General features: G+C 38.3%; 1 protein-coding gene across 4 annotated transcripts in view; it reads right to left on the minus strand.

Annotated features, from left to right (window-relative positions):
- Nucleotides 1-23,351, minus strand: part of LOC149191597 (RNA helicase family protein) — a 361,001-nt gene that overhangs the window by 43,797 nt on the left and 293,853 nt on the right. For all 4 annotated transcript variants that reach the window (XM_089404354.1, XM_089404355.1, XM_089404357.1 and 1 more), the window contains one exon: nucleotides 3,562-3,776. In XM_089404354.1, coding sequence (XP_089260480.1) covers nucleotides 3,562-3,776 — 215 coding nt within the window. The remainder of the gene's footprint in view (nucleotides 1-3,561; nucleotides 3,777-23,351) is intronic.

The raw sequence follows: 23,351 nt of genomic DNA on the forward strand, positions 1-23,351 counted from the left end.
TCGTCGCCAGTTCTTGTCCATCATCGCTGCCAGCCTCAATACTCCGCCACTGAAATCACAGGTACTCAACTAGTGGCAGCCGAACCAGATAGCCACAACATTGCTTGTAGCTGCCTTCACCATGCAAACAACCACGATCATTGCCTCTTGTACATCCATTCGTTGTTTCTGTACATACACTGCCACCATGCGAATTCAACCAACAATTCATTATAATACAGTGATTACCTTACTGTCTCTTATGACCGCACCCCTTCGACAAATCCAAATCAGTGTTGCCATACGATTTGATTAAACCACCCTTGCCATATTCATCACATTCGCATCCCTGTTGGGAGCAACCAAACTTACGGACAAATTCTCCAAGTGACTGTCTTAATGGTCACATCTTTTCATCATCAATAGCTATTACAATAGTTTGGAAAATAATTAATAAGTGTAAGGAGCACTTTGTATCTAAGGAAAAAATATTTGATATTATTAAAAATAAAATAAAAAAGATAAATCTCCAAATCCAGACGAAAAAGGTTGCTAAGCTTCAATTCAAATTATAAAGGGTCAATTCGAAAAAAGAATTTCAACATTCATACAAGGAGGAATTAAAGAGACAATTATTAAGCCTCTTATATATATTGAAGAAAAGTGAAAAAATATACTCATAAAAAGGAAGTTATATGAGTAATTAGAGGTTCTAAAATACTCAATTACGAAGGATTGAAAAGGTGAATAATAAACCCTTCTATTTAGATTTAACAAAAATATATATAAAAGGATATTTTTTGAAATTTAAGTTAATTAAAGTATGAAGCTTAAAAAAAAGGAAGTAAAAAGAATATATTCTTATATTCTCAAATTTCATATAAAGGGAAAATAAAAGGAAAAAGAAGAAGCAAAGGATGAGTTCCACATTTAAGTCAACTACTAAAGACCAAAAACCCATTTTAATTTGGAAACAAATAAATATTTTCCTACAAAGGTATTTCAATTATAGATCACAGATTAATTACATTAAAAGGAAATATCCAAGGGAAAGAAATTAATATCGCTATCAACACAAGCAACGAGAAAAATTACATCAATATTAATTTGGCAAATCAACTATTAATTCAAGAGCCAAGCATTGGTGAAAGAAAAGATATTTTTGGCCAGAAGGAATATGAAATTAATGATTTACAAGTGGCAATTGATCATTATGAATGCATTTCTCAATTTAGTGTCATAACTATGGTTAAGAAAGATATTGACATAATTATCAGTCTACCTTGGTTTAAAGAATTGGGTATGTTCATGTTAAACATAGAGGAACAAAATTTTGTTGTTTCCTTATAAAAATAAATTGATCACACTCCAAGACATGACAACGAAGTCAGTGAAAACAATGCCCTCATTGAAAAAATTTAAAGATATTTCAAAACTAATATTTAAAGATAATCAAAAAACAATATCAAAGAAGCAAAAAGAACTTGAAGAAGTCATCTCCAGTAAAGATAGAAAAATTTCACGCCTCGGAGATCGCAGTGAAAAACTACTCGAACAAGTCAAAAAAACAAAGGCCACAAAGAAAGAACTCAAGAAGCGCCTATCAGAACAAGAAGAGGAAAATTTATGTTTAAAGAACCTTAATCAAACATTATTAGAACAAATCAAAAGTTTAAAAGATGAGGAGAAGGACATTAAGAATAAAACCAACAATCCAGAAAGCGATGAACTTTCACATATCAAGAATCACAATCAAAAGCTACTCATGCAAATCAAGAAACTTAAAAATGATAAGAAATCATTGGAGAACAAACTAGAAGAAATTATGACAAAATCGAAGTCTCCAGATGAAACAACTCAAGTTGAAGAAAAAGGAACGAATATTGATCTAGTGAACATCACAATTCAAGAAGATGACAAACCAATAGAAGTGAAAACATACTCAAATGTTACAATTCAAACGACAAAGATTTCAAGTAAAGATCCAACAATTAACCAAGTGACTTTTGTACCTAAAGGAAATCATATACCTCAAGTAAGTCAAGAAATCGTCACAAACATGTTTAAGGGAAATCAAATCACAAGAATTCCTTGTCAACATCTGAATCACAAGAGCAGACATCTCCATTAGTCTACAAATATGTATTACTCATAACAGAAACAACAGACATATGTTTTGAACACTACTAATGTCAACGCAATTCAATCTTGTGATAAAAGTTCATCTGAAATATCCAATAATTACAACATTCCACATAATATTAATCTAGGATGGTCATATCCATTCTCAGTTTGACAATTTTGTTTATCACTCAGAGGATCATATTGTCTTGTATCAACAAAGGCCACAGTTCTAAGACGATAAGACATTAAAAAAAGTAAAAGAGATCAAGCTTTTTCATCAATTAATTAAACAATAACTATTTACTGAAGAGGCATGTCTTTATGGACTGACCATTCGTGAAAGGGTACCTACCTAGCTATATATACGAAACCCTCAATTGTAATCAAATCATCTCACTTGTATTCAAATATTTTTTATATACAATTACTTGTCCTACAATGGATGTCTTTGTCTTCGGAGTGTTCTGAAGATTATTGCAGAGTACAAACTTTGTTCGTTACATTGGTATCAGAGCATTCCTCTAAGTATACAAACTCTGTTCGTTAAGAGCTAGTTGCCTCCATTGCATACCTCATTGAGTCATTTGATGCCTTGGTCAAGCCAGGCACCATAATCAATGCTAACAAGTGTGCACTAGGTATCATTTGAGGATATGGGGAAGTGCTTAGGAGTTGTCCCCGCAAGGTTTTTCTTGGATAAAAAACTATGGTTATCCTAACAAAAGTAGAAATATGGCTATTCACACCCAATGGAACTATGATATTCTAAGCATTTTAATTTGGTTCAAACAATATATTCATACAACTAGTCAAAATTGAGTCAAGCTAATATCCAAAGTTGCTCACTTTATATTCTAAATCTTTTTTAAAGTTTGTTTACAGGTCCTAGTCTATCTTCTGCTTGCACATAAATTCTCTTAATAGAGTATCAGCCTAAGAGGGCAAGCTTATAACTCTACAAGATAATGGAATTTACAATTATCATTCCATTAATGATTAATAAAACTATCTACATGTGAAATTGATATAAATTTAACCCTGACAAAACTAAACTGAGGGTAGCAAGTTTCCCTCGGCCAATCAAAAATCAAAGGCATGGACTTATACAACAACGAAAAAGACTAACAGTTTAATGCCATTTCATATATTCAATGCCTTGATTATTCTATAATCACATTAAGAGTCTACATTTTCTGTTGTCCACTGTGCATCACTCCATTTCAACAAAGAGATGACAATCAAGGAAAAAATGAATATGCTGAAATTAACATTTACCAAATGATGACCACAAGAATTTACATCCAATAAAGTGGCCGCAAGCTATGGATTTAATTTGAAGCATCTAAAAAAAATGACTGCACAAACTAGAAGTTCAATAGAAGCATAAATATAGCAATGCATATGATTTCAGTGTATCTAACACATGGCAACAAAAAAGGTATTGATTATAGCTCTCACCTCATCCCATTAGGCGGTCGCTGAAATATCTCTCGCTGATTTACTGTAGGCATGGACCCATGTAATGGCAACAACAAGAATTTGTTTGGATTTCTCAGGAACCGGTTTCCTTTAAGCTTCTCAAGTAGTTTTGAAATCTCATCCCAACCAGTAAGGAAAACAAGAATTGCACCGTCCCCTTTGTTTTGACAAATATATACTATTACTGATTCAACCTGAAAAGTTGTAGACAAGAAACATAAATAATTAGTAGATTACTTATGTCAAATATTGTTTATTCAAAAGATATATTTTTACTGCATGAAACATATTTTAAAAAGCACATAAAAGAATACTCGTTAACAATTACAGATTCAACTCTAATATATTCAGAGGTTTAGAGTTATAACCCTGCAAGGAATACTTAACAAGAATATGAAGACACAGGATACCCTTGATATGAAAAACAGAAAAACATTTGATCTACCAAAAGATGTTCGCCCTTATAAAGAATTAAATAAGATATAATTACGCATTGAACAGAACAGCCAATCTCAGTTATGTACATCAATCCCCATATACTTTGTATAATAAGGCTGCTCTAGCTACAATATCATAGTTGGCTTACCTTCTTTTGCAAGATAATATATCCCAAAGTAAACCTATCTGAAACTTCCCCACATTTCAAGGATGGTACTCGCTAAACACTAGACTCTTCAGAGCACAATGGCAGTTCAGCAACTTATGGAAAAATAATATATAGCTCATCAATGATTGGTCCACTAAAATAAAACATGCCAGAAAGTGGGATTTGAAACTGGATGGGTAGAGTAGGAACTTTCCTTACAACCCCTCGAGCTACACCCAATTGAATGTTGGGCCCATCTTACCAAGGTGGTTTTATTCATTAGTATCTAAGTGATAGGATGACACCTTCTTTTCCCATCCATTCACACAATCTCTCTCAGCCAATGCACACTACTTCATTTTAAAAGATCCAGCAGTCATGAGGAATTTAAACCTATAATTTTGAACATCCATGAATTTTACATATGATATTAGAAGTTTGTCATCTGACATATGATATCAGTTGTGAAAAGTTCTAGCCTCTGGCACAAAGAAAATTTGATTCAAGTTTCTCTAGGTCAAGATGTTATTATCTGTATCAGCCTTTTGGAAAGCAAGAAAAAGAAAAAGAATAATATTTCTTTTTCTTGATATTTTTACTGCATGAAATATATTTAAAAAAAGCACATAAAAGAATACACGTTAACAATTACAGATTCACCTCTAATATATTCAGAGATTTAGAGTTATAACCCTGCAAGGAGTACTTAACAAGAATATGAGGACACAGGATACCCTTGATAAGAAAAAAAACATTTGATCTACCAAAAATGTTCGCCTTTATAAAGAATTAAATAAGATATAATTACGCATAGAACAGACCAGCCAATCTCAGTTATGTACATCAATCCCCATATACTTTATATAATAAGGCTGCTTTAGCTACAATATCATAGTTGGCTTACCTTCTTTTGCAAGATAATATATCCCAAAGTAAACCTATCTGAAACTTCCCCACATTTCAAGGATGGTACTTGCTAAACACTACTCTTCAGAGCACAATGCCAGTTCAGCAACTTCTGGAAAAATAATATATAGCTCATCAATGATTAGTTCACTAAACTAAAACATGCCAGAAAGTGGGATTTGAAACTCGACGGGTAGAGTAGGAACTTTCCTTACAACCCCTCGAGCTACACCCAATTGAATGTTGGGCCCACCTTACCAAGGTGGTTATATTCATTAGTATCTAAGTGATAGGCTGACACCTTCTTTTCCCATCCATTCACACACAATCTCTCTCAGCCAATGCACACTACTTCATATTAAAAGATCCAGCAGTCATGAGGAATTTAAACCTATAATTTTAAACATCCATGAATTTTACATATGATGTTAGAAGTTTGTCATCTCATATATGATATCGGTTGTGAAAAGTTCTAGCCTCTGGCACAAAGAAAATTTGATTCAAGTTTCTCTAGGTCAAGATGATATTCTTTGTATCAGCCTTTTGGAAAGCAACTTATTAGGGCAAATAAACACACAAGTTAACATTGACAGCTGTAAGGGTTACATGAAGACCCTCTTCCAACAAAAAGTAAAAAGCTAATTTATGGGCATATGCCCTGAGGGAGAGAATTTATACATCCTTTTGAAACACATTAATTATAGCTTTTCCATGAAGTGCCAAAGCAGCTTTGAACATGCGCAATTCTCCCAACTATGCGTTGTTATTTTTTATTTGAAAGGTTGTTGAGCACCCTCTTTTCCAAACGAAAGCAATAGAAGACAGTTGTATAGTATGACATATCTCTTTGCAAATACCTGATCATCCAAGCCTTGCCTCTGAGCTGCCCTCACCAAGTTAGGGGGTGTTAAGAGGTGATTATATTATACTTGAAATGATGCCCAAAATGTCCCAGCAAGTAGCTAGATCCATTGTCTCTTCTTTGGATTCTGGATGCATCGCACTTCCCAAGTGTAGTAGGTGCGCTGCATCTCTTTTTCACTGTGTTACAGGTGCGTTGATCAGACAAGGCCTTTCCTGCTCCTAGATTTTGGTTTATGTGTTCACTCTTTTCAACTCTATTCAAGAGTTTTGCTGCCTGTAGTCAGTTCACCTCTGTTGAAACCCCCCTTCCTTGCCATTATTCCGCCTCCATTATGCAAAGAACTGTAAATGTTTTTATGTATTTTGAGCCATTTTCAGTTCTCTTTTACAAAGAAGTAACGTAATTGAACTGTCGTTTATTGATTTGAAAATGTCGCAAGTGTCGTTTTCAGTCATAGAAGAGAATCCGATTGTTCTTGATAGTCGATTACACTGTTACCCTTGTATTTGATTTGAATTAGTAGTTTTTCAAGTGTCGAAAGCAAGTTTTCAATTCCAAATCGCAAAGTGTCGTCATTGTCCTCATTTTGTCTTGAAAAGAAACTTGCTAGTAATGTCGCTTTGAAAAGTAATTCAGATTTGTGCTTAGCTTTCTTTTTATCATTCACACATTAAGAAGGCTGAAAACAAATACATGCACATGCATTTGCATTTAGACTGTTTGTTGGTTTGATTTAGGACAATGCATATAGTGTGTGCTCTCTGCTCTATGTTGAAAGAATGTCATCTCTCTTTCCTTAGTAGCTAGGATTTTCATTGCAAAAAGAAGATTAAACGATTGTTTATCATCTTCGATTGCATTTTAGGAATTGTACATCTACATCATGCGGTGAACCTGAAAGGCAAATTTCTTAAGCAAGATCAACTGTAAATTAAATTTAATGAATCTAAAAACGCTTTGGAACCTAACGCACAACATTTAGAAGTCTAGGCTAGAGACGTATTCCGGCGTCGTAAAGCCTGGTAACTATTGTTTTCATTGTTCGTTGGGTGATTCCTCCACTTTGAGACGATAAGTGCCAGTACGGACTTGTGCTCCCACATACCATCGAGTATATATTGGGAGACCACAATAGGCTTTATCCTTTATCCATAGAAAGCCGTCTCTGCCGCCCTATCGATCACAATGCACTGAACACAGCATTCGGGAAGATTGACTGCGGTACCGTAAAAAGTATTCTGCAGTTTTGCGATTGGTTTGGTAATCCTTCTGTCTAGATTTCCAGAGCAGTCTCTTTTGTTCCTTTTCAGACTCCTTAAAGGAAAAGGTCCATCTGAGCACTTGTCACTTCATGCTCATTAAAAATCGAAGGCGACTAGAGTCATCTTTTGTTTTTTCTCGACTCTTAAAAATTGAAAAAACAAGTTGTGTCAAAGCGTCTAAAATTCATTTAATTCGGAATCATTTTCCCCTTTATTTTGAGTTGATCGAGAAATCCGTAATCGTGGAAGAAAGTCAATCGAAATCACTAGAAAATTTTTTGGATAGACTACATATGTCTGAACAACCATCGACATCCAGGACTATGTCATCTGACGCAGCAGCGGCAGAGCCTCCTGCTGCTACTCCAACGATGTTCGCCGATATACCATCTGTCCCAGCAAGTTGTCAACAACAAGCCGGAGTCCAATCAGGGACTGTTTCGATGACATGGTCGGTTCCTATTTCTTCATCCAGATTATCATATGGTATTTCTTATGTTGAAACTCAACAAATTGATCCAATGTGTCTTCAAAGGCCAATCTACCCTTTAAGTACTGAATTGCCACCATATGGAGGGCAGTATGCATTTTCATTGTTCCCTCCCGGAGAACAACCATATGGGAGTTTACAACAAAGTTCAGGTCAAACTGGAATTACATCCAGCGGTTGGGTACCAATACTGCCTCAGCAACCAAGGGTTGTATATTCAATGCAACCAGTCCACCCTGTGTCGAATATTCCCACTATACCTGCTATGGTGACTGCATCGCAAGTACAAGCACTACCTGTTGTATGTCAACCCCAAGTTTCTCAGGTTGCAATACAACAGCCTCTTGTCTCAACGACTCAATCACAACCTCAGGTTAGTGCCTCCTTATCTGGAGCGACTCAGGCTCAAACAAGTACTATGACTTCTCATCTTGGTCAATCATCCAGTACTGGACAACAGCAAATGGTCCAACAACCATGGCTAGTTCAATCTCAACAACCGCAATTCCAGCAATCATATCAAGGACCTGAGCAACAAGTCTTTGTAAGTAATGGGCAACCGCATTTCCAAAGCGGTTATCAACAACCATACTATAATGGTTATGCCCATCAACCTTATCAAAGTTACCAACATCAAATACATTATGCTGGTATGCAATGACCCACTGCTCAGGCGATTCCATCTTATACTGGGTATGCTTCGCCTAACTTGAATCAACAGTTGCCCTTTGTAGCAACACTAGAATTACCAGATTTAAACCCGCTGACGAATGATCCAATTGCTTACGCCCCTTAGTGGTCGGCGATTCCACATAAACTTCCGTCAAATATTCCTAAATTTAATGGAAATCCGGGTGAAGACCCGTCGAATCATGTGATGAACTTTCATCTGTGGTGTTCATCTAACACTCTAAACGATGATTCGATTAGGCTTCGCCTTTTTCAGCGAACATTAACTGGTCCGGCAGCAAAATAGTATATCGAATTGCCTAGAGCTTCATTTGATAACTTCAGCACCCTAGCCACAACCTTTTTAACCCATTTTTGGTTACCAATAAGGTACGAAACAGGAACATAGCTTCTTACCAATTTGAAACAAACAACGGCCACTCACATATCTGATCATATTCAAGAGTGGCGACGTCGTCGCAGAATGGTAAAAACATATGTTCCTGATCAGCTGCTAGTTGAATGGTTTATTAAGTCATTATTAGCTTCTATCACAGAAGATGTGGCAAAGGGAGGAGTCGTCACTGAAGAGCAAGTTATTGCTCGTGCACAATATCTAGACTTGATCTATACTCAGTCTGGCACGCTCTATGATAAAATACCTGATGCTCCTAGACCAGAATTTTTCGTTCCTCCCCCTCCTAAATCAAACAAAGACTCTCATGCCGACGATAGCATGATAGGTACGACAAGCACGAAATCGACAAAGGCTACATCTAAGAAAGCCCGTAAGATTTCTGATCAAAATGTAAATGAAGAACTTCTCGCCTCGGAGGTAAATGTCGTGTCGACCGACAAGGGCAAACAACTGAAGCAACCAGGGGGCAAGAAGAAAAAGAAAGGGAGGAAAAAGAAGCCGGATGAGTCGTCTCATGAAAAACCTTCTGTAAACCCTTCTGGAAATAGGAAACTAAATCATCCATGCTTTATATGCGATGAGGACCATTGGACATCAGATTGTCCATATAAAGCTGAGCTTAGAAAATTCTTCAAGAATACAAAAACATCGGCAGTATTAACTGATCCGTTTCCGAATCCAGGAACAAATATGGTTGCTAGTGACAATGCTTCCTGATCCCAAGTACTGATGTTGTCGATTTCGAAACAGCAAAATGATGCTTTGATAACAACAAGGAATAAGGATTACGAGAATCCACAACTGTCGAACAACAAGGATAAAGATCAACCTAGTAGTTCGACAACAACTTCGACAGAAGTTGCGCCGCCCATCATTCCTGAGCTAACGATAAAGCCGCCAAAGGGAGTAATACACAAATCGACATTTAATCCTCGTGCCAGAGTAGCACAGCATTATAATATAGTAGGGGACTTGGCCCAATTGCCATCCGCTATGTCGACACTTGAGGTACCGCAAAATTGCCCCTCCCAAAAGCAAGCTTTATTATCAGCAATAGGTGGTATTGACCCAATGGATTCCAATCCTGTGGCCTTTGATCATAAAGGATATGACCCTCAATTACCAGCTCAACTAGCTTTCCTTATTCAGGTGAAAGCCCTCAACAAAACTGTTCATCGAACAATTATTGATGAGGGGGCATCTACATGTATTATGTCGATGAGTTGCTGGAAAAATTTAGGCTCACCACCCTTGTCGAGATCGTCAATGACATTAAAAGAATTTGATGAACGATCATACACTCCATACGGGATTTTAAGTAACTTGCAAATTGAACTGGGGGGCAAAACAGTAGAAATTGATGTTGAAGTAATCGACGGAAACCTCGATTACAACATCCTACTGGGAAGGCCCTGGATATATGTCATGGACGCAGTTGTCTCGACCTACTTCAGGAAGATTGCATTTCCCTTCCAAGGAGGAATTACAATCGTCGACCAACAAACATTTCTCCCCAACAGTTCACAAGTTATGGGAAGCATTCCAATGATCCATGGAAGCAATCATTCGCTTCAAAATATTGGAGTAGGCCTCCTAAAAGACCTTGCCTTAATGGGTACTTTTGCCCTACAACCTCCGAGTAATCCGATGGAAGTGGCCACAGTGGAAACCTGCAATATGAAATCTTTTATATCTAATGGATTCGGAAGATTCCTAAACATTTTGTCAGCATGGATCATCGCCATTTTAGAAATATTGTAGCAATCAATTTTCTTGGCCTGGGGGGCAAACCCAAATCAATGCTCATCGAGTGTTTGGATAGATAGGTCTAAGGAATATGGCACCTCTTCAGATCCTTCGTCGCATATACATTCTACAGACGAAGGAATCATTCAATCAATGATGATAGGAGAGGCACCATGGGAAGATTACCACCATCGCTCCCATCTTCCGGATTACCACAAAGATTATTCCAGCAACCTTAATCATCCTTCAGTATTTGATTTGCTATCAAATACTGTAAATACAGTGGATTTCGAGGATGGTTCTTATCTCGTGTCGACCTCGTTAAAAAATGAAACAAGGAGTCATGAGGATAGTTCTTTTACTGTGTCAACCTCATTAAAAAATGAAATGACTCCCTTTCCAAATCGAGTCTTTGATTACGATCTCGTAAAATCAAAGTCGAGTCTTTCGAAGATCTCGAAGGTAAACCTTCATTCCAACCACCGAGATGAATGCAATGAAGCTTGGGGGGCATGCACCTCGATTTGCGTTATTATGTTGGGGGCATGCAAACTTATCACGAGCAGTGTTACTGCAGGGTTCAAGCTCGTTAAAAAATAAACCCGCCTCGAGCAATTTTAACGCGGAATTCAAGCTCATTAAAAAATAAACATAAGCAATGAGCAAATGTTCCCCCAGAGTTTAAGCTCATTAAAAAATGAACCATTTTCCGGTAAATAACCATCGTGAATGTATTATCATCAGCCTTTGAAGCCTTGGTCGTGTTCTCATCATCACCTCCACTCTGTATTGGCCGATCATTCACCTCCGTTTGATTGTTTATCCTTTTTTAGGAACAGCTGCGAAGAGTGATCCTGTTAGCTATCCTTGTGACACTGCCGTAATTGGAAAATTCCAAACCTTACCTGGAATCAGCTGCTACCCGAATTTATCACTCGTTCCTCAAAAAACGAGTCTTCTTTAAGCTCTTTTCAACTGACTCGTAAAATATGAAAAGATTGTCGAGCCATTGGCCTCTCCAGCTCGTTAAAGAGACCGAAAGTGCTATCCCTCCTTTAGATTTTAATCTTTTTCGACTTGAGGGATTATTACACAAAAAGATCGAGCGCTTGTTTTGTTCGGCTCGTTAAAAGTACCGAAAATTCATCCCTTTTGTATTGTTTTATATTTTTTCGGACTCAAGGGATTATATGACGAAAAAGGATTATTGGAGTTTACTTTACGTCCCTTTTTCAGACTCTCTAAAATTGAAAAGGACCGAGTTATCCTTGTCGTTAAACTCGTTAAAACCGAATAGCGACAAACTTGTCCATACAGACAAGAACGAGTTTCACTATCGCTAGGCTTGTTAAAACATAGCAATGGGTTTGCCCGAAGGGCAAATTATAAAACAAGCATATGTTATCCTCCTCAAGCTTGACAAAAATAAAGAGGTACTGGTCAGCAATGACTGGGGAAAAATTGGGAAGAAAACTTTGAAAAAACTTTATTGGTAGCAAGTCGCTCTTGAACATGACACTTTCACTCTGCATCCGAATCGGGTTGGGTTGTTCCATTCACTAGTCACATCACCATGGTTCCATCACACCATCCATATTTGGGGTTAATGCTACCGATCCATCATGTCAGTGTCGCCGATATGTTCAAGAGAAGTCACTCAGAGAATTCACCTGTGTCTCACCCGCTGCAATACATTTACGCTCCATTCTTTCATAATCGCCAACCTGAACCTTATATCACCAGATCGTTTTCACCTCCATTATATCATTTGCTCCGTTTCGTATCATTGATGTGGGATTCACTAAAGCCCTCCTATGACGGATCACTTCTTGTCGACATCAGCTCACTATCCAAGAAGTCGATCTAGGAACAACCCTTTCAGTACTTTGAAACTTGCATGCCTCAATGGCAAGTTTCTCACTTCCAGCGACAGGTTTACATCAATGGCCTTCAACCAAAAAATTTTGCGTGGTGTTCGACGCCAAGTCCCTTATTAACACCACGTGAATTGTACTGTAGTTCCTTGAGGGTCATCATCATTATCAGTGATTCCTCTCGCGCCTGTTAACAACTTACATCATTGGCTGGTAATCAGGGGATTTCTTTCCATGTTTGACTCCAGAACATCTCTCACATGGATCGACTTGTACTTTGAGTGAAGATCGAACGAGATTGAAGACCCCAGATCTAGTTTTCATCCATCTGAGCTACGATATATATTAAGGAAAATAAAGACATCAAATGTACATCATTACTGCACAGATAATCATCCAACCTAAGGGATGATGGCTCTACCAGAATCATCAGTCTATACTCAGACGATTGTCTGTCTTATGTACATGAAAATGAATTTATAAAGCTGAGCATGGGAATGCCCGCCTCAGCTAGATCATGAAAATATTATGAAGATAATGTATTGTATTGTATCTTATTACAGGTCGCCTTCCAGCTTGAAAAACTTCAGATCCTCGTGATAAAGCATTTCACCCGACATCAACAAATTAACAACCTCATGCTTTAAGGGGCAACTATTATAGACATTTTTGGGCACTGCAACCCCAATCATAAATGTCCATAAACCAAGGGCTCTTAAGTCCCTAAAAGTGTTGTTCCAACCTCGAACAAGGTCAACTGATTACATCTTCTCCCAAAAGTTCTCCATGAAAAACTGCTCAGAACTGGTCAAAACTGGACTATCTCACCTGCTCCATGGTCAAAGTGTGCTGCATCCCACCTAAGTACACTCGGGAGGTGTGATGCATCTTGAAAAGCCCTTCTATGGGGTGCTATGGGCGAGAGTGGACAAATGGCAGGGTCAATCTGCAAGGTGGAGGATCATGGAATATTCCAGAAACTTCTCCTGTGACACTTGCCTCTCTGCATTCGCCCAGGGATGAGTAAGAGATCATCAATCTCCAAGTGGAATCAAGAACTATCAGAGAGAGGACACTAGTCAAATCTCAAAAGCTGACTCACCCCCCTTGCAAACATCTATATATGGATCCCTCATCCCAGAGATCCAGAGGCTGGAATTTTGTATCTTGTAAGGAAGTGTTGCTGGTTTCTTGGTGCAACATCATAGTGTTGGGTGATCTAAGCTTTTCATGAGGTGAAGAAGGGCTTTCTTGCTGAGAGGATGATGCTGGGTCAGAACAATTGGTTGTAATCCTCTTTGCTATTTCTTGATTATCAATAAAGCTATTCAAGTTTTCCTCCACATTCTTGTATGATTGATGATATATGCATTTGTGTGGTCAATATATATCTCGTCCTATGTTGTTTATGATAATAGATCTATGTTCTTGGATAGTGTTATGCTGCTTTGATTCTACAGGTGTTCTTTGAAGCTAGGTAGACGAAGAAGCTAGTGGCAAAGATCTATCAGAAGGGAGAGGAATTAAGCAAGGAACCAAGCGCAAGACAGAGGTTGGTCTCCTTTATTCCCCTCTTATCTATTTCTCATAAAGGAAAACGAAAGTGGTTTTAGTTTGTTTGTTTCTAAGGTAGCTACCAGCCTTAGTGGGACTAGCAGCTCTGCATAGACACTAGATTTCCCAATAACACTAGGGCACCAAAAAACAAAAAATTGGCATTAAACCCCCCCAACACAAAAATAATAACTAATAACCACATCATTTAAAAAAAAAAATTACTAAATTATTTGCAATGTGAAAAAAAAATGGCAATAAGAGGGTGCATAAGAAAGTTGAAAAAAAAAATGAAGCTTGCTATCCAAATATGGAGAAAACCCTTGCATTGGCTCATGGGCATGAAAATCATAGCAAATGGAAAAAAAACAAAGAAGGAAAATGTTCGTAGGCAAGAGGCAAGCAAGCATAACCCTAAATCTATGCAAAAAATCATTAACATAGGGGTTTTTAAGAACATACCTGTTAATGGAAGAAATGAAGTTTGTCTCACTATTGTTCAATCTTTGATCTAGAAAAAATTCTTAGTTGGTGGTCGTAATGGTTGTTTGATCCTCAATCCCACCTTGACAACCACAACAAAGCTCTTCCCCTTCCTTCTCCAACACTCAGAAAGCGAAATAAGGAAAAAAAAGGCAAATTTCTCTTTTCTATCCGCGGCCCAGTCGGCCCGGTGATATTTTATATCGTCGCGTGATATTTTGCCGAGATATCGGCAATATCTCGGAAATCTTGCGATATTTTTGGGAGCCAAAATATCACGGTATTTTCTTGGCGATATTTCGGCTCGCTGAAAAAATCACGATATTTCCAATATTCATCAATATATCGGCGATATTGTCATCACTGCTTTATCCGACAAATGTACCTTTCACACCAAAAGGATCCAACTTCTTTCTTTTGTCTTTAGGTATATGTATATACAAAGGGCACCCAAAGATTTGAAGATGATCTACAGATGGCTTCTTCCCAGTGAACACCTCTTCCAGAGTCTTTTTGTCTAGAGATTTGTGAGGACATCAATTTTGTATGTAGACTATTTTCTTTGTTGCCTCACCCAACAGAAACTTCGGTAGATCTTGATTGTGTAACATTGCTTTTACACTTTCTTCAATGGATCGGTTCTTTCTTTTCGCAACTCCATTTTGTTTGAGATTATATGGAACTATCAACTCCCTCTTAATCCTAGATTCCTTACAGAATGTTATAATCTCTTTGCATGTATATTCTCCTCCATTATCAAATCTTAGGAACTTGATTCTCCTTTCCGTAAGGTTCTCCACTTTTGAATTCTTGAAATTTAGTAAATACTTCATCCTTGGTTTTCATTAAGTAAACCCAGGTCTTTCTTGAATGATCATCTATGAATGTGACATAATAAAGATGACCCCTAAGTGATTTGGGAGTCATATGGCCACATACATCAGAGTGAGTAAGATCCAAGATTTCTTTCGACCATGAAGCACTGCTTCCAAATGGTCTCTTGGTATTCTTGCCTAATGCACATCCTTTGTAGACAACTTCATGATCCTCCTTTAGATTTGGTATTCCATCTACTATGGAATTTAGAGTTGGTGAAATCAATTGAAATGTAAATGACCGAACCTTCAGTGCCAAAGTTCACATGGACTAATCTCAATGTGGACTAGGGCATGATTTATAGGAGATATTAATCTGTAGAGCCTTCCTTCTCGGATGCCAATTTCTTTTGCTTGTTCTATGCTTGTGTCGTTAGCCCATACAACTACTTTTCCATCAATGAAAGCTACTCTATCTCCTTTATCTTCTAAGCTTGAAATAGAAAGTAGACTTTTGTTCAAACCTAGAATGAATAGAATGTTGTCGAGGTGGATGTTGCTTCCATATTCAAGCTTTATAAATGATGATCCAATGTCTTTCACTTAATAGCTTTTGTTGTCTCCAAGTTCCACAGAGTATGCGGATTTTCCTTTTGACAAGGTCTTCAATTGGTGGGAGTGACCTATCATGTGTCTTGATGCCACCGCTATCAATCACCCAAATATCTTCGTCTCGGAATGTCCCAAAGAGAGCCGAGAAGAGTCCTTCATCCTTTTCTTTGAGTGATACCTTCTTTAAAGAGAATATGAGACTCCATACTTCTTTGATACCTTTCTTGAGATGCCTTGCAATCCTTTTGATGACTTTCTTCATAGTAGACGAGATCTTCATGATTCCCTTAGAGAACCTTAGCTCTAGTTCCATGTTGAGAATTCAATAGGGCAATGTATATGTTAATTCTCTTTACTTGATAACTGTTTGTGTTACCTTTTCACTTATTAGCTTTGATCTTTATTATTCCAATGTCTAATACATCAAGCAGCTACCAAAACAGAAAGAGCAGTGACACAGTATGTAGGCTACAAGCCAGGGCCAAAACCCCCCTCTTGAGGGGAAATCCCGAAAATCTCTTCTTATCTTTCAGATATTTCAATTGACGAATACCATGACCTAGACTCAGACAAATACCCTCCACGATCAAGTCTTCTTCTGCCTTCAGCGGCAAAATCTTTGACCTCCCAATAAATTCGAATTTCGCTTCTCAACAACTGTTTCTTCTTCACGAGAAGACTTCGATCTCCCTCTAATTGCTCTTCCCTTGACTTTGCTTGCCTTGATATGGATTCTAGGGCTAATAGAAAGCCTTAAGAGACCTTTGCTTGCCTTCTTGATCTTCTTGCTTACAAAATTGAACTTCATACCTCCCTAGCACAGAAACCCTAACTTCGCATTTCCAGAAGAATGTAAAGAGACCCAAACACTTCGATTTTCTTTGAACTTCCTTCTTCGTCCTTCTGCTGCTTCCTTCTTCGCATGAGAGATAAGTGAAAGAAAATGATACAAATGGAGGATGAGTTCCTCTTATATATAGGCTTATTCAAGGGTGGGCGTTGCTCTTCATGTAGGCCGACTTGACATCTCTTAAGCCGAATTGATCTTGGAGGTATTTTGACATTTTCAAGACAAAACAAATTTTCTTTTACAATTTACAATGTGCCCATAGGATCTTTCATATATGATAATGACTCATATACCTTGGACAAACCCTAGAAGCACTTTAATGAGTGCTTGACCTATAAAATAAATTTTTTGGGCAAGAAACCCAAGCTTGATAATAATAAAAGTAATTTCTTTTTCATTTTATATATACAAGAGTACATTTCATAATAATGAAGACCGAACCTAGTTACACATTCTTCAACAAGTAGATGCAATAAGAAGTCAAAGTGACAAAAACAGAGTCTAATTGCACGTCTGATGCTAGGGAGCACTGTGCAGAGTTGGCAGCAATGCAGTTGGCACAATGCAAAGTCAGTAGCAGCACAGATGCCTCAATGATAGCACAAATACTAGTAGCAGTCAGAGACTTGGGTGACAGATGTATCATACTGATCACAGTTGATTCAGTATTTTGGATGCTTTTCAGTTGCAGATGTTGCAGTGGCAGCAACAGCAGATGGAGTGGGAGTTGCAATGCAGTCAGCAGTAGCACAGATGCAGCACATATCAAAGTTGCGCAGTGGTTGGTGGGCAGCAACAGCCAAACATCAGCAACGAGACATGAGATTATGCAGAAGGAGTGTTAGTTTTGGGTTGCAGCACTAAAACACATTCCTCGCTAAGAGGGAGTGTTAGTTTTTGTAGCATCAGATGTGTTCTAGCCACAAGATTTGGTGGAGAAACTAGAATACATGTACTCTCCAATACCCAGAAATTATTTCATGGTGAGAATGTTCTAAAAATAGTACATGGATCGGTTTCTACTTAATCCTAGCCATCAATTAAGATTTAATCATGGTCGTTGAAGTCTCGACGAAGGATTATAAGAAGAAGTCGATGGGGCTTGGAGACGATACACCAAATCAGTTGAGAATTCGATTTTGCTAGGAAATCCATCTCCAAAGTAGCAGCATTCATTTGTCGGCGGTGATTCAGTGAGATCGAAGCAATGAGAGAGGGGCAGAGAGAGTGAGGTTGGAGGAAGCTTTTCCAGTTCCAATGAGTACATTGCAGAGAGGCAGAGATTGCCATAGAGAGGCAGCACAGAGCCCTCTTGGGGAGATTTATGTTTTGCTGGAGAGAAGGAGAAATTTTGAGCCAAAAGTTGGGTAGAGGATCCGAAGGCAAAGAGTATCAATTTCCCAGACAGCAGCTGATGAGACAGTGAGAGGAGACGCAGCTCCGAGCTTGTGGGACGCAGTAACTGTGTAGGCTGATGCAATGATTGCGCAGAGGGAGCAAGGAGCAGCTCAATTCAAGCTGAGGTCAATGTTGGATCGCCTATGGAGAGAAATTTTTCTCACTAGTTATTATTTCCATCTATTTCTCTGTTTGGATTGCTAGTTTAGGCATCCATAGATTGTACTCGGATTTTCATTGCTGCATAATATCAAAACCCTCAGTTGTTGCACTATTTTTCCCGAGTTGGGATTTTCCGGGGACATAGTCCAAAAATAATGGTGTATTTTGTGTGTGTGCTAATATCAAAACCCTCAGTTGTTGCACTGGTTTTCCCGAGTTGGGTTTTTGCGGGGACATTGTCCGAAAATAACAATATATTTTGTGTGTGCGCATCTATTTATTTCAACATTTTTATTTCTTCCGCTGTATTTGTTTTGTGAGGTTGCAGTGTATTTGCTTCAATATTTGTCGTAGCACACAACAAATAATTTTTTTAATTAAATTAACAAATAGAACAAATAACATCAGTTGTTGCCATAGGATTTGGGGTTAGCTGAATTTTCACACCTAGTTAATACCCTAGGATATTAGGTTGAGTACTACTATTGGACCTCGCATGTATATCAGAGAGCTATAGCACCTAAAAATCCCTTGTCATTAGGACACAATAACATTTTCCCCATCACTACAAAGAAAGATCCAAAACTAACTCCACCAATTAAACTTTCAAAAAGCCCCTCCATGAAAAACAAGACCAACAAATTGGACACTCAAATCAATGATTCACTGAATTCAATGAATTCATCCATTTGACTTCCAATACCTCTAATACAACGCCAAATCCTAAATGCAAAGTTTGAAGCAACAACTTAAAGGATCATTTTGCATAATTCTAAAAGGATTGGTCTATCAACTCAACTTAGCCTTTGGGCACAATTTAAGTCTCCATGTATGCCATGTTTGGTCTTTACTACTCCAATGACCTCCCCATTAGAAGAAACCTTTTCTAGAAAGCCTCATGTCAGGATAACATAGAAATAGACAAGTTGACCTATGGAAGATAGAAAGGTCTAGATGGGCGTGGACACCAAATCTCGTCCATTTCTAGGAACCTTAAATTCCCAATGCAAAGCCTCTTCAAATTTGTCAATTCTAAAATTTTAGAGGCATTTGCATTTCCAAGGATGACACAAATATTCAATCAATCCCCAATGCCTTAAATATGTTGGGTCCATAGCATATACTACTTAACCTAACCTTGCCATGGGGCTTCACAAATCATTGCCCTAATCATCCACTTGCCTTCAAAGATTGTTCTATCTAATGTTAAAATGCATACGCTTTCCTATGTTACTCTATATCTTATTGAGCTACCTTATTACAAATGCAAATACACACAAATTCACCTCATTTCTAACAACGAAATTTGAATTCAATAACAATGAAATTTGGAAGAAAAATAGGTTTTGTGCAAAATAAATTGCCACGAAGATAAATTGTTAAAACTTCACAAAGACATCTTTTCCTAATGTTGCAAATATTTGCATCGACAAAAATTCACTGAGGGTCTTTACCTCAAGATATCAAAAACATTTTGGAAGAAATTAGACAAGCATGACAAGCATTAAAAAATTGAAAATATATATTTTTAGATTTCTTTATAACATAATCAACATCATATAATCACAACACCACATAAAAATGAAAACAACATTGATATATCATATCTATATGATGCCAAATGATAATTAAACATTAACAATAATTACTATTAGTTGTCCACTCAAGACTCAAATTGAACACACGAGATAAAATTACATCAAATACATAATGCATCTAATGATCGCAAACATTTACAATGATCAATCTAGAAACTAACTATTGATTCTTGTTTCCCTTTCACTTGCAAAGGTAATGGCACATCCATATCTAAGATGACCAAATTCACAATCCAAACTCACTCCAAAATTGTCAATTCTAAAAATTTAGAGGCATCTCTTGCTCCTCATCCTCTAACCCCTCAAGTACCTCCTCCATAATAGGCCCTTTCCCCTCTACCTAGGAATGGTATCAATGTCATCCAAGGAAGTGTGTCTACATTAGGAAATCGCTTTGCCAAAAGCCAAAGGTTAGATATAGAAAATAACTAATTACATCGTGTACTTTTAATAATAACTAGGAATATGAAATCAATCCCCACTCCACAAAAGATTATTTGATGGTGATTTAAATGCTTGTCTCCCCTATTAAGCTCAATCAAAGACAACAACAAGTTCCATTGTTCATAATCGCCTGCTACCCCTCATGTTAGCAGGGGTACATATGAACACTTTGCAATATATATCACCACCATTGTAAGCCCAAGGTCACACATCAAAAGCGATGTAAAAACCATGTGAAGCCCTAAAGTAGGTATCCTAGACCTATGACTTTTGAGGCTATATTGTTCTCTTGATCAAACCATGGCTGGTCCCTTGAAGTTTAACTCCATCTTACTCTCATCCTGCACAGGATTGGAGGGCCTTAGGTGAACTCTCTTGAGGACTCATGGTTTTATCGAAGCCTACGTTTGTAAGAGATGATCAACAGTGTATGGGCCAGTCCAACTTGCCTCAAGGTGTAACTATGTCATTATACATGGTTATCCTCCATAGAATGTATAGGTGACCTTGTCATCTCATTTGAAAAAAATTCACATTTCTTGAGGCAATTCACAATTCCTAATGCAAAGTGGTCTTGGTGGTCAAAAATTCAGTTGGGTCTCAAATTGTGCAATTTGATGAGGGAATTCCAAACCACATTCCACTTTTTCAATCATAGGTGTCAGAGAATCAATGGATGAGTGTTCTGCAAGCATTGGACTCTAAGGCTCCCAAAGAAATGTTCACTGGTAAGAAACCCAATGTCTCTCATTTTAGAATTTTTGGAAGCCCCGTATATTTTCATGTGTCGAAAGAGAAAAGAAGCAAATTGGGTGCATATGGGAAGAAAGGAATCCTTGTGGGCTATAGTGAAAATTCTAAGGGATATAGAATTTATGTGGCTGGTCAAAAGGATGTTGAGATAAGTCATGATGTCACCTTCGAAAAAGATATGGCCCTCAGGAAGATCAACAACCTTCCTATCCTAAGGAAGGACAAAGAAGCTGACACAGGAAACCAGGATGAAAAAGAGGACAAAACAATGCCTGATGTTGATGAACCTATGGATCCTATTGATCCACTCTCTCATGAGCCTTCCTCCTCCAAGAGGAGACCCTCATGGTTTAGGGAGACTCTCAAAGATGCTGAGAGGCACAATGCACTAAGGGGGACTTTCCGTGAAAGCAAGAAGCCAAACAGGTACCAAGGATATTTGACCGCCATGGGCACTATCATTCTAAATGAGCCTTCATCATTCGAAGAAGTCGTCAAGCAACAAGTGTGGAAGGATGCTATGAATGAAGAATACGAGTCAATTATGAAAAATGATGTCTGGGATGTGGTCCCTAAACCCCAGGACAAATCAGTTGTCACTTCTAAGTGGCTCTACAAAATCAAGCATGGAGTTGATGGAAGTGCAGAAAAGTTCAAGGCTCGGTTTGTTGCTGGAGGCTTCTCTCAAAAGGAAGGCATAGATTACAATGAGATATTTACATCTGTTGCCCGATACACCACCATCCACTCGATCATAGCCCTTGTTGCTTCACAAGGATGGAACCTACATCAGATGGATGTCAAGACCGCCTTCTTGCATGGTTCAATCAAAGAGGAATGTGGAACAACCTGAGGGGTTTGAACTTTGAAGTTCATGATCAGGAATCTCATGTATGCAAGTTGAATAAAGCTCTCTATGGATTGAAGCATGCACCCTGGGCTTGGTATGAGAGGATCGATAGCTATTTGATGAAGCTGGGATTCACTAGAAGTGAAGTCAATTCAAACCTTTACTTTTAGGTTGAAAATGATAAACCTCTCATTCTGGTACTTTATGTGGATGACCTCTTTCTAACAGGTGCAAACTCTCTCATTCACAAATGTAAGAGGGAGTTCGCTTCTAAATTTGAGATGAAGGACCTAGGACCGATGCACTATTTCCTAGGGTTGGAGGTCTGGCAAAAGCCATGTGAAATTTTCCTCTCTCAACGAAAATATGTTGTGAAGATATTGGAAAGATTTGGGATGGTGGACTACAACCAGTGCCTACTCTGATGGAACTTAACTTTAAGAAGTTATGTGGTAGTGCTACTGGACCTGAATTGGGAAATGCTTCTGAGTATCGTCAACTCATAGGAGCACTGATGTTCATGGTGAACTCATGTCCGAACATATGTTTTGCAGTTAACACATTGAGCCAATACATGGTTGATCCTCATCATATACATTGGATTGCCACCAAGAATCTTCTAAGATATCTATGGGGCACAATCACTCATGGACTAAGATACATTGCCGGAAATGTGAAGCTGGATGGTTATTCTGATGCTGATTGGGCTGGCAATGTGGTGGATTGCAAAAGCACTTCTGGCTGTTGTTTTTCTTTGGGTTCTGCTTTGATATCCTGGATGAGAAGGAAACAGAAATTAGTTGCCTTGAGCACTGTCGAGGCCGAATACATAGCTGCTAGTGTATCCTCTTGTGACGTTGTTTGGTTGAGGAAGCTCTTCAGTGAGCTGTTTGGACATGTGTTAGATACCACCGTGATATTCTGCGACAACCAGAGTGGGATCCGATTATCAAAGAAGCCCGTGTTTCATGATCGCTCCAAGCATATAGATATCAGGTCCCACTTTATCTGGGATATGGTAAAACGAGGAGAAATAAGGCTCCATCACATTGGGAATAACGAGCAGGTCGCTGATATTCTGACGAAGCCCCTAGGGAAGGTCAAATTCTTGGCCTTCCAAGAACGACTTGGAGTCGTGGAGAGACCCTTTTATGAAGGTCCTCTATGAGATGGACATTGAGCTCTGGGAGCTCCAAAGGGCTTGGGGTACTTCTTGGAGCAGTGAGCAACCATAGGGTGAGTGGTTCAGCCTTCCCCTAGTGGTTTGTTGTGTACAGGGTGAGTGGTTAATCCTTCCCATGTGATACCCCTTGGCGACATGTCAACAGGACGAGTAGTTCATCCTTCTCTTGTCAAGACATCTTAACCATGCAGTCTGGGACTCATGGGAAGTACCTCTCATCTTGCCAAGGAGTAGGGAAATGAGGATAGGTA

The sequence above is a fragment of the Pinus tabuliformis genome, chromosome 2_2 (assembly GCF_031772625.1).
Source record: "Pinus tabuliformis cultivar Carrire ecotype Pingquan chromosome 2_2, CPIR1, whole genome shotgun sequence".
NCBI lineage: Eukaryota > Viridiplantae > Streptophyta > Pinopsida > Pinales > Pinaceae > Pinus > Pinus tabuliformis.